This window comes from Coloeus monedula (genome assembly GCF_965178545.1).
Source record: "Coloeus monedula genome assembly, chromosome: 22".
NCBI lineage: Eukaryota > Metazoa > Chordata > Aves > Passeriformes > Corvidae > Coloeus > Coloeus monedula.
This window is the reverse complement of record NC_138802.1, coordinates 1028392-1046083: the sequence shown is the minus strand read 5'-3', so window position 1 is coordinate 1046083 and position 17692 is coordinate 1028392. Positions and strand designations below refer to the sequence as shown.

Genomic DNA, 17692 nt, shown 5'->3' with positions numbered 1-17692 from the left:
ACAGGAATGCCCCAGGAGGATGAGGGATGAATAAAGTCAGGGCTGTTTTGAGGCAAAATTGCTCCTGGAAGTGGAGGCTGCAGAGCTGCCCCTGGGACTGCCCAGTGCCCAGCCCATGCCCCTCCTGGCAGACCAAAAGCAGCCCTGGACACTGCCCAGGTCCTGGCAGGTTGCAAAGGACCAGCAGCAGGTCTGTGAAAATCACTCACTAACAGTGATTTTCTCACTGGAGGCTGACGCTGGTTTCCAAGTTTAGTCATTTAGAAAGACACAAAATGAGCAGGGGGATTTGTTTTGATATTTCACATTAAATTCACATTTTAAAGTATTCTGGGGAAAGGGTTTTAGCTTCCTTTCAATAATTCACCTGCCAGCTAGTAAGTATTTTCCAGATAAGCTGCATTATCTCTATCAATGGCAGCAGCACATCCTGTTCACAGCATTTCAGACCAGTTCTGCATTTCACCAGGAAGATTTACCAGAGAGGGAAAAAGCACGTAACTTTTATTATACACTTCCACAGAGATCTACAACTACCCTCTAGTTAAATTTTTCCACTGGTTAGAGCAGAAGATTGGTAGTTACAATCACTGGTTTTATTACCCAGTTTGTCATCAATTCATTGTGTGTCCAGAGCCATTTGTTTGCAGAGGGCAGAGAAATAATCTCATATTATAATAAATTAGAATTTCGTGTTAACCTTTCATGCATCACGACACATTCTGCCTCCTCCATGTTCTCTGCAAGAACACCATGTGCAATTATCCTTATGCTCATCTTGTACACTCAGAGGGTATTTTTCAAGTTTGTTTGGCACACACGTATATTCCATTTTTATCTTCCCATTTCTATCTTTCTTTAAAGGGAAAAAAAGAGCTGAAAGGATGTAAAAGGGAAGCTAAAACACTCCCAGGGAAAATTCCAGACACACAGTTGAGTTTCTCTGTGTCTGAGCACATTTCCAGCCTGGTTCCATCAGGACAGCCCAGCTCCTGTGAGCTGGGCTGCAGGAACGCTGATTTAAAATTGGAAGGCGACTCAGCAGAGGCACTGTGGAATTCCATGGGCTCCTAGCACACCACTGGAATGCTCTGAGCTTATTAAAAAAGTCTCATATGTAAATCAAAGACTTCCCCCCCCCCCCACCAGAAGAGAAGCCAGTTTGTCTTGAAGTAAGTGGCTTCAGCAAAGTGACTCTGAACAAAAAAATGTCTCCAGATGGCTCTGGTGAAGCACCATCTGAGCACTATTATCAGGGAGATTATTCAATTTGCATTTTGACAATATCCATGCATGTTTGGCATGCTGAAAATCAGCTGAAAAATAATGCCTTGCTGTTGGGATCTGAAAACATTTGAAGTGAGGGTGTCTCCCTCAGCCCTGTCAAGGTTGGGCAGTTCAGCCAAAAGCCCGGAGAGAGGAAGAGAAGCAGCCCCGGGGAAGGGCAGAGTGCAGGGCACACACCTGGGAGGCAGATTCCCTCCTGGCAGGCAGATTTCCTCTGGGCCGAGCTGTGACCATGGAAAGCACTCAGAAAAAGCCTTTAATGCAATTTACCCAGGGCAACACCCCGAGAGTCAGTGCTGCAGGAGATGCCACTGTCACACGAGGGAAATCAGGCACTGAGGGAAGGGCAGTGCTTCTGCAGCAACCAGCAAAGACCTGAACTGGCAGCGATGGGAACCAGCATCTGCTGAGCACCACTGAACGGAGGCTGCAGAACTGCAGCTCCCTGCTGAAGCAGAGCACAGTCACTCACTGCAGGAGAGGAGGACAAAGCTGAGCTGGGTGTTAATGACCCCCAGCCCCAGGAACCTCTGTCCCAGGCAGGCTGTGCCCAGGCAGGCTGTCCCCCAGCCCGTGACTGACCTGAGGGCAGCAGCGTGGTAGGTGTCCACGTAGTCAGAGATGAAGAGCTCTCGGTTCTTGATCACCGGGTCTGTGATCACCAGCTCCCGCCCCGAGTCTGCAGGGAGCAAACACAAACAACCCCTGACACACCAGCTGGGCCACCACTGCCCCTGTGCAGCATCCCTGGCAGGTCACAGCTCGAGGAGTTCCTCAGATACCCATTCTGAGGTGACAAACACGCTGTTCACGTGGCCAAGAAAGTAGGGGATGTAAGAATTAATGCGCAGGAACATCATATCCATTCTTACACATCAATTCTCCCAGAACTTCTGAAGGGAAAGAGTTCTCAGGGGCACTGGGTGACACATCTGGACCACCAGGAGCACTCACTCCCAGCTGAAAGGAACCAAAGAAATTAATTTGTTCTGGTTTCCAGGATAAGGTTTTGGTTGTTGTGCATATTTAATGTCAGACCTTCAACAAAATCCTGACAGTAGGAACTGTGCAGTGCTCTGGTAAATATTGATATTCACGTTCAAACACAAAAAATTCTGAGTGTTAACAAAGAACTGGAAGACAACTTTTTCCATGACTTCTTTCTAATACCTTTGAGGAAGACACAAAGATACTTCTCCACTCACATGAGACTGCATAAAAAAACAGCCATGCTATCAAAAATACTTTTTGACACTGTGCCTGTAATCTCATTGTTGGAAGTTTCAAATAAATTAGTAAAAGAAATGTTAGATTTGTGGAGCTTTTGCTAAAAGCACACACACAAAGTGTCCTTAAAAAGGGGAACGTGTGCTCAACTTTGTTCTGTCAGGCACCAGAAAGTTGCTGCATTCCATATTTCAATCATCAACTTTTATCATCATGGTTCACCTTGGAGTATCTTCAGAATTTTTAACAGTTGCCTCAAGGAAATTTCCTGGTAAGAACAGAAGCAAATGTTATGTCTTCCCTGGAGGCAAGAGATAAATGGCACTGGGATATGATACTAAAGTTTCTTCTGCTTCTATTAAACCCAAGATTACACTTGTTTTTGCAAAGAGAAAAGGAGAAACTCAGCTCCAAGTGCTTCAGCTCCATCCCTCACTGCAATATTAATCACAGTGAATATTCATGTGTGTAAGGGAGCATGGCTGTAAAAGACACAGTTCTCACGGCACTGTGGCAGAACCACAAAAAACAGAAGAGATCCACAATTTCTGCAGATAATCTGGTGCTCAGTTAATTATCAGTACAGTGTCCAAGAGGACCACCAAGGACCCAGGCTTATTTTGCTTTTCTCTCCTCTCTCAAAGAGAGAATTATAATAATTATTATTAATACACTATTATTAATATTGTCGTTATTATTATAAATTATTATTAACAATACAGCCCAGCACTTCCACCACACCTGGAATGCCCTTGATTACAGGGACAGGACACACACCAGTGACACCAGGCAGGTAAGAAACCATCAGCCCTTTTCTAATACATTGTTCTCACCACGTCCTGGTTCCGTAGCCCTGTGCAGAATTGTTGTGGCTTTGTCAGAATTCGGATTGAGGGCAGAAGCAGAGCAGGGCTGGCTCTGCAGAGCCCACTCACCGTTCTCGTTGTGCCTGTCCTGCACCAGGTGCTGGTACACGGAGTCGGGCACCTCGGACTGGCGGTAGTACCACTTCACGTTCATCAGCAGATGGTCCCTCTTGCTCTGAAAAACAACCCTGGAGCATTACTGACAGGGAAACCAGACCAGAGCCCACTCAGTCCTCGCTGGGAAAAACCCCTGAGGTCAGACTCTAAGGGAGGAGGGCATTTCTCCAGCCTGTGCTGGTGACAGATTGATTTTCAGCTCAGACAAAGGCAAGGAGAACCTCCTGCTCACCGTGCAGTTGTATCTCTGTGTGCATGTGACCAGCAAACCCCAATCCACTGACTCCCATTAACTAACCCAAGGAAAGAGGCAGGGATCAGAAAAGGACTGCAACTTTTGGCCTCATGCAGCATGGTCTTACACTGCTAATTTCCACAAATAAGAAGTATTTATAGCCAAACATGCAAGAAAGAATACCCACAGTAACACCATTCAGTGCAGCCATTCTTAACAGCAGAAACCAAGAGATAATAGATTTTCTTCCCCCAAGGACAGATGGATCCAGACATAATCATAGACCTTCTTTATTACACAAAAGAATAGGATACTGCACTTCAATCACAATAATTACAGGCTCTGACTGCTCATCAACCTCACAGCAAAATTTACACAAAACTGTCTTCCCCAAATGGTCTTTTTTCATCGAGGCTCCAGCCGCCAATTTGTTCCTTCTTAGAAGGAAACTGAAGCATAAACACCACTTAAACAGAGAATTTTTAGATCAAGTCACTACAGACTCTGCTCAGTTTGTCTCTGAACCCCTTGGTCTGCAATTCTTCCTGCTGCTCCAAAACACTTGAAGAAACAAAGGCCTGAAGGGAAAGTAACATTCTTTTGGCATGAGGCAACCGCAGGCTCGTTTTCCTCTGGACTGCAATCCTCTAGACCCTTCAAAGACTGCTCCTAAAACATTTCCAGTTCCGAGTTAAATCGCAGGTTACTGGGCCGGGAGGTTCTATTGTCTCTCCCCTGCACCAGCCTGCGTGTTGCAGCTTTTCTGCTGAATAAACAACATCCAAAGCTTCCCAGTAAAAAGCGTTTCCTGAGCAGAGCCCGTGTAATACCAGCAAACCACTGCCAGTGGCAGCATTGTGCCAGGAAAGCTGGGACTGAGCCACCACTTCCACATCCCCAATCCCCAAACCCGCTCACTGAGCATCCCTGGGCTGTGCAGGAGGAAGCCGAGCCTGCTGTGGTGGCTTTTTAAATAACACATTTGCAATCAAAGCCAACAAGCTTGTCTAATGCATGAAAAAAATCAAAAGGACAACGAATGAGAGGCGGCTCTGATTTCTGCTGCCTGCTGTTCAAAAATTGGGGTTGCAGACTTGTCTGTTCTCCTGAAATAATGCTCTGTGCATCACAGCTTTTATGAACAGTCTCTCTGAATTCTGAAGACAAAAAAGTCCAAGTAAATAATCTGTTACCCTCTCGCTAAGAGTTCATAAATTCTATTAGTGGAGCTTGCAGCAATGATGGGAAACATCAACCCAGCATTTCTCTGCAAATTCTCTTTGTATTTCTCAGCTGAGAGGACAAAAACCCCACTCTTTTGTTACACAAACCCTGGGGGGATGCTCAGAAAGCTTCACTCTGGCACGAAAACCATTCACATACATAAGGACAGTTTACAACAAGCATCAATGCTCTGATTTTCAGGGTTTGTGCCTCTGGAGTCAGGTATCTTTCAAAAAATACAACTCCAAGGAGCACTGCAAAGGAGGCACAGGCACATCTGTGCATGGAACCACGAGGGAGGACTACAAAATACAGCGTGGAATTTGGCGGTGGTGGTTTGGAATAGCAAATGACACCAGGGGGAGAAGGACTGGAAATCCACACTGTGCTCTGCCAGGGAAGGTGCTGCCAAAGGGTTCCCTACAAACCAAATCATCCCAAGCATGAACAAGCACCCACAGACAAGGGGAGATCCGAGAAAAGAGAGGGACTTGCGGCACCTTGGAAAAAGAGGAGGAGGAAGGCAGGCAATGTGAAGGAATGGCTGCAGCCTCCTGTGTAACCTCACAGAGACGCTGCCAGGAGGGGACAGGTTTGCAGGAGGAGCTCTGGGAGTGCCCAAATTCTGTGTGCAGGCGATCCTTGACATCTGCATCCACGGAGGTGATCCCACAGAAAGGGAGGGATCAGCACTGCCAGTGTTTCACTGCCCTGGCATCACACAGAGCTGGGAGCTGCAGCTTTAGGCCAAGGCTGAGGGGATGTGGTGATGCCACCAGCCCACTTCCCTCTCATTTCTGTCACAGAACAGCACAGGCTCTCAGCAGTGGGGACAAGGCCAAGGGCAGCACTTACAAAGCATTCTGACACTGGAGGGAAGAAATCAGTGGCTCAAAGTGAGGTTTCTCCCCTGCTGCCATAAGGGACCACCACTCTCCCACCTCCCAAAACACCCTTTTTGGTCCTTCAGTCAAAGCAAAGAGAAGTTTCTGCTGATTGCCACAACTCCTGGAAGCCCCACTGCGAACACCCAATAAGCACTAAAAACTGGAATAGCATGGATTACACAAGAGCTTATCAGGAATATTCACAGTGAACACAATGCAGACAGGCAAAGTATTTACTGTGCTGTGCAGTATTTTATCAGCTCATCACTCAGAAATCCCACACTTCAGGAAAGCACAACCTCTCCATGCAGGCTGGAGCTCTCTGCCAGTTCAAGCGTTTGACTTTGATGGGGAGACAGTGATTCCCACTGGGAATGGGAACTCCTCAGCACACATCGGCTGTTGCCTCACTGTGCTTTGTTCCAGCCACTCTGCACATAAAAGAGAACAACAACAATTCCTCCCCTGAAATCAGATTCACAATCCGGAGGCACGGGGGAAGATTGGATTTCAGGAGGCGGGGCTGGATCGAAGGAGTTTCCAGGAAAGTGATGAATTGCCAAGGGTGCCATCAGGGTGGGACTGATGGCACTCACAGGGCAAGACTGCAAAGCAAAGGAAATTACAGGGGATTCCTAACACCCAGAAGTGGCTCTTCTTTCACTACACCTCAGAAAACAAAAATAATGTGTCCTTTAAAGCTATGGAGAAAAACCACAACGTTAGAATTAGAAGCAAACAGGTGATAAAACTAAAACACAACCAACCCAAATGTGTGGCTGAGCACAGAGGAGAAGCCATGGTCTGCACCCACTTCCCAGGCTTTCCACTCCTAAAGCCTAAATTCTATTAGAGAGGCATTTTAAGTGATTTAGAAATGAGCAGGTAAAGGGGCCAGTGTAAATATCTTGAACAATTATCCGACTCGTGCTGCACGCTGCTGACAGCTCCCCATTTGAATCATGGAATGCTGCCTATGGAATGGCTCTGTGCCTCCATACACAGGGCAAAGCAGCAACAAAAATATCATTTACAATGAGATGTGCAAGGAACCTTTACAGAAAAGTCTGTGACGATGTATTTGGGGTTGGGTTGTGGGTTCTGGGTTTCTCTGGGGTTTTCTTTGAGAGTTGTGAGCTGATCTCCCTCCCAAATACCTCTTTTTACCACCATTGGTCATTTTTGTCCAATTCATTTCAAAGCTTCAGCCTGACAACTCCTTTCTGTACCCACTCTCCAACATGGATGATTTTGTGGGGTTTAACCTGAAGCTTCAATCTTGCTAAAAATACAAAACGTCTGTCAGAGTCTCCCTTTTCACATTTACATCCCTCATGGCACAGAAATTCCTAGACATGCTATTTTGTCAGCCAACTTTCTAAATACGTATGTCATTTCTAAAGCAGACTATACTCAGAGGTGTCAAGGCGCCAACTTCTGTGGCAGACTATTTATTTTCAAACCATGTGCACACAAAAGAAGTGTCCCCTACTTCCTAAAGTGTGACTTTTTTTTCCTTTTTTTACACCTTTACATCTGAAAAGCTGCAGTCAGTCACATGCCAAATCCAGGCTTGCAGAAATTGCAGCCATGGCAAGAGCTTTAAATTTCAAGTGTCCTTCTGTCAGCTCAAAATGATTCCCTGTGCTACAAAACCACATTCTCCCCTTTAATGAAAATATTGTCTTTTGCTGCAGCACTCACAAAGTGCTCATTTGGGGGTTTTGTTCTTGCTGACATTTTGGGTTTTGTTCCTTTTAAACAGCATGAATCAGTTTTGGACGTTGAACAAGAATTAGATGGAATCTGTAAATGGATCAAAGCATCTCCGTTCACAAGCATCTGGTCAACCTCTATTTCAAATGAGCCTCTGCCTTACAGGGGAAAAAAATAATGTTATACCTTCTCTCTAAAAGCAGGGATGTCCTGATTTCCACAGCATTTGTGACAGTTCCAAGGTGCCTGTTTTCCCTAGAACACGCTTCAGAACAGTTACTGCACACCCCAAACCACATCTTCAGAGATTCCACGTTCTCTCTCCAGGACTGTGATGAACCAAACTGTGCAAACGACCACAGATGTCCTGCAGATTCTCCCAGAGGGATTTAATCACTGTACTTCACTACTTGCCCTATTTAGGTCCATGTTAAATCACAACTAGCTTTGGAAACAATGTGCCAAATGCTGGAGATGACAGATGGGCACGCTGGAGTCAGGGAATAGCAGCAATTCCAGAGAAACAAACAGCAAAACAGGCACAAGGAAAAGAACATCTTCCCTTTCCAACGGGTTTTCCACCATGAAATCTCACTCCTGCTGTAGAACTGTTTTTCACACTCAGTCAATTCTGACATTTACTAATAGTCAAAGGAGAGAAAAGGAAAAATAAAGACCACTCATATCAGTGTTGTGGGGACAAGAAAAAAGCGGAGTGGGGACACAAATGAACCAATCTGGAAATCAGGAGCTAAAGAGATACAGCAAGGATTATTTCTCTTCCCTCTCCACAACAGCACGTGTAATTTCACGTTCTCAGGGTATCTTTTTGTAGGCTGTTTGCTAATTAATTAAGAAAACTGATCAGCTGTTTGCAAGCCAAGCAAACCCAGCCTGGAAATGCAGAGGTTATTACTACAAATGAATGTTATTTTTGCAGCTTGATTATTTAATTCAGACGCCTGCATAGCAACACATAATTACTCCTTGCAAACAGAGAAGCATTGTCAGTGTTCAGCAAGAAATACAAATGTGAAATAAAAGCAATAATGTGGCCACATGCAGATTAATCCTCTGTGCCCCTGCCCAGAGCAGCCCGGGCAGGGCTGTCCTCTTACCCTGAGCCAACACAAAGCCTGCAACCTTTAAACCTGTTACTGTTATCTAATGACTGCTCCATCTACAAGAGCTTTTCTAATAGAAACATGCCTTGATGGCTTATCTGGGCACACAAGGCAGGGCACAAAGCAGGGCTGATTGAGCGCAGTAATGGGAGGCAGGAAATGAGAAGCCTTGGGAAAGCCGCGGATAATCGATCAGTGGATTCACTCAAGTGTGAGCTGAGCAGGGAATAAGCTGCCTGGGGTATCAAATATTGCTGTTTCCAGGGTAAAGGCCCATTTCTGTGATCTATGCAGGGGAGAGCATAATTTATTGACAAAACAATATCGGATTTTTTCACAATGGCTTGCGCCTGACATTTTCTGACTGTTTACAGCAAGAATTTCTCTTGTGTCCTTTTTATTCACAAATATAACTCCTTTGGGAATTCATCAAGTCACCTCAGCATGCTGGAAATTAATTCAGCCTCGCGTAGGAGTAACTCTGAGATGTCAAACACTCCTCACACTCACTTTGCCCTGAATTTCTGCCTCTCACAGGTGCACAGACACTGCACACCTGCAGGGACACACCTGGCCCCAGACCCCACGGGATGCACAGTCCTTCTGCTCGGAGGCACTCTCCGTTTAGAACAGTGTTTGCTCGAGATCTCTGCTGTAGTTTCTACAAAATCTGAAGCACCAAACATCACAAACAGGTCATTTGTGGCCTTGTTTCTTACAGACGGACAGGGGAAGGCACTGGAGCCCATGAACACACCTGCAAACCTCAGCCCACGGGCACACACTGATACCCACACCAAAGCATAAAACATCCATCTGCCTGCCTACACCTTGACAAACTGCAAAACGTGGCCAAAATCAGTTTTACATCACGGCACATCATCTGCAAAGTTGTTTGTACATGTGAGGAGGTGGCCAGGCAGCCCCAGCCCCAAATCCCAGCTATCAAGGCTCGAGCCTTCTCAAAAACACGAAGGTGGTACCCGACTTATCCGCATGTTAATGCCGAGGAGCTGCCATATGCTGTCTCCCGGTGTGGGTGGTTTGGCATTGGAGCTGCCAGACTGCCTCAACAACACAGCCCTCAGTCAGCTCAGCAGAGCTGCTCCAGCACAGCTCGCTCCGCTGGCGCTCTGCGAGCACGGCACGTTCTGCTGGGACCAGGGTGAGCCCACGAGGCAGGGACTGCACATGCCACAGACAAAGAATAATTATGGCAGCTGAGAACGGGGAGAGACCCGGCAATAAACAGCACTAAAAGGCTGCCTGAGCCTCAGTGAATTCAGCAGTGAAATCCCCCTCACCAGGAGTCAGCACTGAATTTCAATTCACTTCTAAGGCAAAGTTCAACAAATCCAGCACGTTTTGACAAAAACTGACTAAGATGGAACAAGTGTCACCTAACAGCCCTTAATTTTATTTAGTGTCACCGATATGTCTCACCTTGAACACAGCCTCATCCAGGGTTTTAAAGGAGAAAAAGAACATTATTCATTTCAGGTAATGACCGTAAGAGATGTCTGTATTTAAAATAAACTGTAGTATTTATTCCATCAACTTTCCAGCTTTACCACAAACAAAGCTGCTCACTGTGCTGAGAACCAGCAAGTCACCTGTTTTCATTTAAGTGACATACACTTAAGTACAAAATACCCTTAAAATTTCAGTGCGGTCCTAAATGACAAAAGACAATTTCATCTTGTTAAAAAAAAAGGCAGTTATGCTTAAAAACTGACTGGCTTAAAATAAAACTATGATAAGATCTTCCATGAAGGTTATGGGTCATTGCTTACTACCTCATTTAATCCCTTTGTGGTCTCTTTCTGCTCCGTTTCCCTTTTATGTTCCCTGAATCCCAGCTGTGGTTCTCGGTGTGGGTGAGGTACAAAGTCACCAGGGCAGCCCCGTGTACAGCACCAGGACAAGGCTGTTTAATTACAATTACAGCTGCCAGGGCTCAGGGCCGGCGTGTCCCTCCTCTGCTCCCCCTCCAGGACCCTGTGGCACAGAAAGGTTCCCCACTGCCCGTCCCTTCCCGGGAGCAGCAGCAGCCGTGGCAGCCCAGGATCCCCACCAGCTCTGGGCTCTGCCTCTGAGAACCCTGGGCAGGTAAAGTGGGGCAGAGCAGGGATGCCCACGGCAGCTGGGCACACCCAGCCGGGCCCATCCACCTTCCTTGGGCTTGTTTTCCCACCCACATCTCCATGGTATGAGGAATTCCAGGGAATGTTGCTCGTGTTGAAGGTCCTGCCAGCACACAAAGCTGCTGCCCCTCCATCAGCGCCTCTTGAGGGTATTACACTGCACCCAGCTGAGCACAAACCCCAGGTGAGGCCGTGGAGGTGCCACATCTCTGCTGGTATTGCACAAATATCCCAAAACGAGACACACACACACACACAGGGGGAGGCGTCATTAATGGGCTGTAATTAAAATCACTGTGAGAGAAGGCAATAAGCACTATTTTTGATCAGAGCATCCCTGCTCCCGTTTGCTGCCTCTCCCAGCCCCACTCTGATTGCAGATTTTGCCCTTCCACAGAAGCAGATTGGGAGGGAGCTGCTGACCCAGAACTGACAGGGACCCTCCTGAGCACCTCCTGCTGTGCTCACACCGCCCGGGCTCAGCACAGGCACCAGGAGCCAGCAGCCACCACCAACTAATGGTATCACAAATGCATTTAACTAATCATTGAATAGATACTCTGGTAATTAAATTCCATTAAGGTTTTTTTAGCATTATGCCGAAGAAGTGCAACACTGAAATGAAGATACCGTTCGGGCCCCGCCTGACATTTGCCATTAAATGTCATTTATAGCACATAGCTCAGATCTAATTGCAGAGCAGCACCAGCCATAGTATTTATCACTTCTATTAAAACAAGCAGCACTCAGCAGTGGGGCTATTCGAAGCCATCATACACAGTTTAAATAGATTTCTCACCTTTTAAATATCAAGAGGCCAGATTTTCTTTACCATCTCACTGAGGGGTTTACCTTTGAACAAAGACACACCAAGAGCTGAAGGATAAAACAATCAGGAGACAGTTTGCTCTGCAAACCCAGCCCGGAGTTTGAACAGTCTCCACCTGTTAAAATATCGCCTCATGGGCAGGGGAATTTTATAACAGTAAAAATTAAAGCACCTTTGCCAACCGGCTGGGGTTTGAAATTATAAAAAGAAAAGGAAAGAAAATGCACTGATCAGCCAGCCCCTGTGACGTGGCTGTTTCACCACAAAAGCAAATGCTGTTCCTATGAGGACACAAAGTGTGTTTGGAAAATAAATGCCTGGAAAGTGAATGTTTCCTTGTGCAGCCCCCCAGAGGATGTAATTTTCTTACAAAATGGTCAGTTAGTGAAATGTTTACATCCTCTCAGAAACTGCCCCAACGTGTGTGTTATTGACCGAGCTGATGCTTCACACCAGAGCAAAATCAGCTTTTCACACAGGCTTCACACGAGGGGGCTGAGGCACTGCCTGACAAACAGGGCCATGACACAGCCTCAGCAAAACCCTGCCAGTAATTAATGTGCAACACCCAGAGCAGCTCATCAAGAAAACAAAGCAGCAATGTTTAAAAAATGTCAATTTGCAGAAGACACGACTGTATCTCACCACACAGGGAATTTCTAATACAGATTGGTGCTGTCTGCCCTGATATCAATAGCTAAATTAGCAACACCGGGCTTTAGATTTTTTCTTTGTATTTATATGTAAATCAGTACTAAATAAACATACCCCAAAGCAGCTCCACAGGCTGCAATCTAATCTAAAGGCAAAGATTGGAAAGATGGTCTCCATTCATCTGGAAATAGCCAGATATTGAAAACACTAAAATCAGAAATAACTACACTGAGAATAAAAGGGATGCATTTACCTGCTAGAAGAGAAAAAAAATCTCAAAGGAAAAGTTGGGAGAGAGATACAAACAAAAAAACCCTTTTCTCAGGTGCTGAAAGTGTGAACATACAGACAGCTGAGATGGTCCACAAGAAAAGCAGTTCTGAAATCAAGAAATGTGGTTTTTAAACCTCTAGCACACACCATGGACACTCTGGTTTGAATTACAGTGAACACAGCCAGCCAAGCTAACACACAATTCCAAAGTTAATCATTTGTCTTGGGCCATATAATCACCACTGCATTACAACTTTAACAAATGAAGCCACTAATAACATCTATTAAAGAAGTCAAGGTGTTAATTCACTCCCAGGTCCAGCAGCAGAAAGCTTTGAGAGCAACCAGCAGTTCCATAAACCTCATGCAGAACTCAAATTCATTTCCTCTATTACTGGAGGCACTGGATGGAACCCATCAGTGGCAGATCCAAAGGCTCTGACTCAGAAATCCTCCTGCAATGGGAATGAGGGTTGGTGCCTCTCCCCTTGTCCTGGGCACAAGGCTTTACCCCAAGCAAATCGTCACAGCCAGTCCTGTACAGACTCACCGAAAAAAGGAGATTCTGTGTGCTACCATCACCATAAATGCAGAAACTGGCAGGGAACCTTACAAAAAAGAAAAATTACTAAAGGTTATTCATGGAATTTGCACAAAACTTGGTTTGACCGGTTTAGAGAGAGCTCATGATTTAGATCAGCTTCCTTTCACCAAAGACAATCTTCTCAGAAAATTGTTTTTAACATTTCCATGAACTTGGTTCTTCAAACTGCTGAGCAGGAGTCTGCCTTTGGGAAAATGGAAGTGTTACAGATTATGTAATAAAATGAGCTCTGCCTCTCTGTGACACAGGAGTTGAAGGGACAAGCCTGTTTAGATCAATATTGAAGCCCATATTTCAGCTGCCTGTGCACTTGTCTGCACTTCTGGCTGTGCCATCTCCCTGGGAACCTGACCCAAAAAGGCCTGGAGCTCACTGAGTGCTCAGTACCTTGGAAAAGTGAAATCAAATATTCATGCACTGGCACAGGCAACGCTGACAAATCCAAAGCCATTTCCCGGCACTTGAACTGGTGTAAACTGCAGCACTTGTCCTACAAGTGCTTCCCAATGAGCACATAATAAATTAATCTGTAATATAACGCAGTATTAGCTCGAATTTCAATATTTACCGTGCCTGTTTCAAAAGCAGCCATGCTCCAGATGTGCTCCCAGCTGTTTGTTTTCCTGGCCCAATGTCTTTGGTAACAAACAGCCCCTTGGTTTTATCACCTCCAGTCTCCAGATCAGAGATTTATGATGATATTTCACCACAGTTAATGGAACTTTGCACTTGAGAGTGTGAAGTTTTCAACTTAAAGGCCCAAACCAGCTCAAAACCCCAACAGTTCATGTTCTGAGGGCACAGCAAAGCCATGAAGCCACACCTGAAATCAGGATGCAATTTCCAGGTATTTCCTCACAGATCTGCCCCAGCTGAGGGAGGGCAGCTCTAATCCCCAGTGCAGGCTGGCATCAAGAGCCCAGCACAGGGACTGGGAATTCCTGGGTCTGTGAACTGCTCTGGAACGCCAACGTGCGAAGCACTACAACACATCAGAACAGGAAAACTGGCACCACATGGCAGCTCCCCTTCTGGAAAACACCTTCCTCAAGCTTTTCAGCCACAGACACTGCAGAAAGCATCCCAGGGAACACCTTCCTGCAGATTCCCTGCCATCCTCTGCAGCCCTGTCTGATATTCCACATTCTGCAGCTTCTGCTTCACAGGGTCCCGGGGTTCACACATATCAAAGCACCCAATTGCCTTTTCTTTTTTTGCCTTCTTTTTTTTAAACCACAAGGAATATGAAAGCACACACTGAAGCTGGTCCTTGTTAGCAGACCCATTTTCATCTCTTTAAACTCAAAGAGAGCAATTCCCTTGAAAACTGTCACAGCATTTTCCCAATCCATAAAGAGGAAGTTCAACAGCCTCAGGTCACTAATCACAACGACGGGAGACACAGAGCATAAATTATGTCTTTCTATTCCACAGCAGTGAAATAAATATATTCTTTTATCTTACTTATTTGATTCTCTCTGTAAACTAAATGTTTCAGATATGTTTGTAGTCTTAAAAATGATGTTTTACAAATAAAAGGGAAGCACTTTGTTGTTTACACAGTGTGCCTTCCATGAGATATATTAATATCACACACAGGTGGATGGACAAGAATTGCTTTACACAACAACGTAACTTGGATATTTTCCCAAAGGAAAAACTTTATTTGAAGTTTAAAGTTGCTTAGCACAAGTTTGTTGGTTTTAATAATTTTGCATCACTTTTAACCTTAAAACGTGCCAACAAACAACTGAAGGGAATTTGATTTAAAAACCCCCAGAAGTTCTGCTTAGAAAGCAGAGCAGGATGCTTATGCACTACTAATTTAATTAAAGAGTTCTTTTCCTTTTAAATACCCTCTAATGGCCCAAAACGAACTGAGGCTGCTTTAAAATCAATCACTTTAATCAAAATTACAAGTTCAAATTCTCCATGGATTAGTGTTCAGTGACTACAGTGTCAAAAATGCACATCCATCACATCCCTGGCTGCGAGAGCCGGGCAGAGACCGGCACGGCTCCGTCCCCGGGGGTGATGCCAGGTCCTGCAGGGAGCAGCCCCAGCCAGGGGAAACCAAACCCACTGAGAAAGCCTCTGAAGCTCTGTCAGACAGGCACAAGGTGGAGCTGACTTGAAGCGTTTTCCTAAGTGGCTCCATCAGTCCCCGCTGAATAAAAGGGGATTCTGCCTTTCCTGCCACTCAGGCACAGAACAGGTACTCAAAAAAGGGGGATTCTGCCTTTCCTGCCACTCAGGCACACAACAGGTATTCAAAAAAGGGGATTCTGCCTTTCCTGCCACTCAGGCACACAACAGGTATTCAAAAAAGGGGATTCTGCCTTTCCTGCCACTCAGGCACAGAACAGGTACTCAAAAAAGGGGATTCAGCCCTTCCTGCCACTCAGGCACACAACAGGTATTCAAAAAAGGGGGATTCTGCCTTTCCTCCCACTCAGGCACACAACAGGTATTCAAAAAAGGGGATTCTGCCTTTCCTGCCACTCAGGCACACAACAGGTATTCAGAAAAGGGGATTCTGCCTTTCCTGCCACTCAGGCACACAACAGGTATTCAGAAAAGGGGATTCTGCCTTTCCTGCCACTCAGGCACACAACAGGTATTCAAAAAAGGGGGATTCTACCTTTCCTGCCACTCAGGCACAGAACAGGTATTCCAAGAGCATCTCCACCATCCTCCCTTCCCCGTGCCAGCTCCTCTGTCCCTCTCAGCCTGCTGGAACACACACCTTTCCCAGCACTTTTTAATCCCTACACAAATCAAGCCCTCCTGGCACAGTGTGGTCACAAACCTCAGATCCACCCACAGTGAATCCCTCACCTGCCAGGACAGCCCTGCTCTGCACAGCTCATGCTGTAAGGCCAGGGCCAGCTGCCACTGGGATGTTTAGGGCGTCCCACAGCCCCAAAGCCTTCACTGAGCACTTCACTGCCACAAGAGCATTGAAAGCATCTCCTCCACCTTAAAGAGCAATTCCAAGCACATCACTGAGGGGATGGGACACACACTGGAATTCAGTGGCCACAGTGACATTTCACATTCCTCAAGGAAACCCTTCCGAAAGCAGGAAAACAAATTTCTTTAATGAATTATCTTCAGCAGCTCACGAAGCATAACAATGTGTCTTTGGAGGCCGAGCAGACACAAGAAATCTGACAGTGCTCAAGTACCCCCAAATGACCAGAGAGAAAATTTCGACTTCAATAATCCTAAAGGTCAGAAGCATTATTAAACATGACAGATGCTCTCACTATTCAACACCAGAGGACATGGCTAAATTTATTCTAACTCCATTTTCTCTTGCTACATAAAACGCAGCTAATGTACAATTTGATACTTTTTTCCCCTAAAAGCTAGAGATAACATTTTTTTTCTCCATATTTTCCAGCTGGCACATAATGATTTATTTAGCACTCAATTATCTCAGCACAGGTGTAGGAAACAGGTTTACTTGGGGTAAGGAGGAGGAAACAAGGCAGGAGAAAGGTAAAATAAAAAGGCAAAGGTGGTGAAGACCATGCTGCCAAGGACAAGGGGCTTAACAAAATTATAAATATGGGCAAGTCAAATATACAGGGGGTGTTAATGAATACTATGGCTCCTGAATCTACATTCAATCCATTGCCACTGAAGATGTTCTTATCTAGCCCTTATCAGCCACAGTCTCTGCAGGTAACACAGCATGGGGGAAGCAGTCCAGATCCCACTCCACAGCTCCCAGTGTATTCCTGTTTTCCCCCGTTTGCCCAGTACCTGACTCACACTCACACTGGGGCTGGCTGTTCTGGGGATCAAATTTGTACCAATTGTGCTTCCTGCCCTCTTCCTCATAAAATTAGGAAAAACACCACAAAACCAGCAATTCTGCCAAAGGAGCGTGGGATTTCCCACCCAGCCCCATTGCCGTCCCCCTGCGACTCCTCAAACGCTCTTTGCTGCTTTACCCAGAGCTGGCTGGGCAGAGGAAGCAGCTCTGCTCTGAATGGCAGCAGCTGCTGATGTGACAGGGGCTGACAGGCAGCAGTCAGCTCGCATCAGGGCTGCTGCTGTGCCCTCCCCATGCAGGGTGCACTCGGGGCAGCACGGGATGCTCCACAGCCCTGCAGCCCAGGCAAAGAGCCCAGGAGCCTTTCCTGGGGGAGAATAAACCCCAACAGCCTCCAGTGCTCCTGTGCCAACAAGCCAACCACAAACATCCCGACTGCTGAATGCCAAGTGGGGCAAAAACAAACACAGGGCAATCACATTAAAAAGAGAACAAAAATCAAAACAAACACCCGGTGGACTATTCTGTAGGGGGGTTCCTTTGTTCTGGTGTTTTGTTTGTTTGGGATTTTTTTTACGTAGCCCCTAAGTTGTAAGGCCTGGATTCCAATTGCAAAGATCCAGGCCATATGGAAGAAATGGAGGCAGAGCTGGATTCAAGCCCTAAAAAACACACACAACATACACATAGCCTTAACTTCCAGCTGTTTAATCCTCACTCT

General features: G+C 46.0%; 1 protein-coding gene across 3 annotated transcripts in view; it reads right to left on the bottom strand.

Moving 5' to 3' along the window:
- RERE (arginine-glutamic acid dipeptide repeats) overlaps positions 1 to 17692 on the bottom strand; it is a 119000-nt gene that overhangs the window by 81518 nt on the left and 19790 nt on the right. For all 3 annotated transcript variants that reach the window (XM_082295535.1, XM_082295534.1, XM_082295533.1), the window contains exons 3-4: positions 3450 to 3555; positions 1870 to 1966 (exon numbers count right to left, since the gene is read on the bottom strand). In XM_082295535.1, coding sequence (XP_082151661.1) covers positions 1870 to 1966; positions 3450 to 3555 — 203 coding nt within the window. The remainder of the gene's footprint in view (positions 1 to 1869; positions 1967 to 3449; positions 3556 to 17692) is intronic.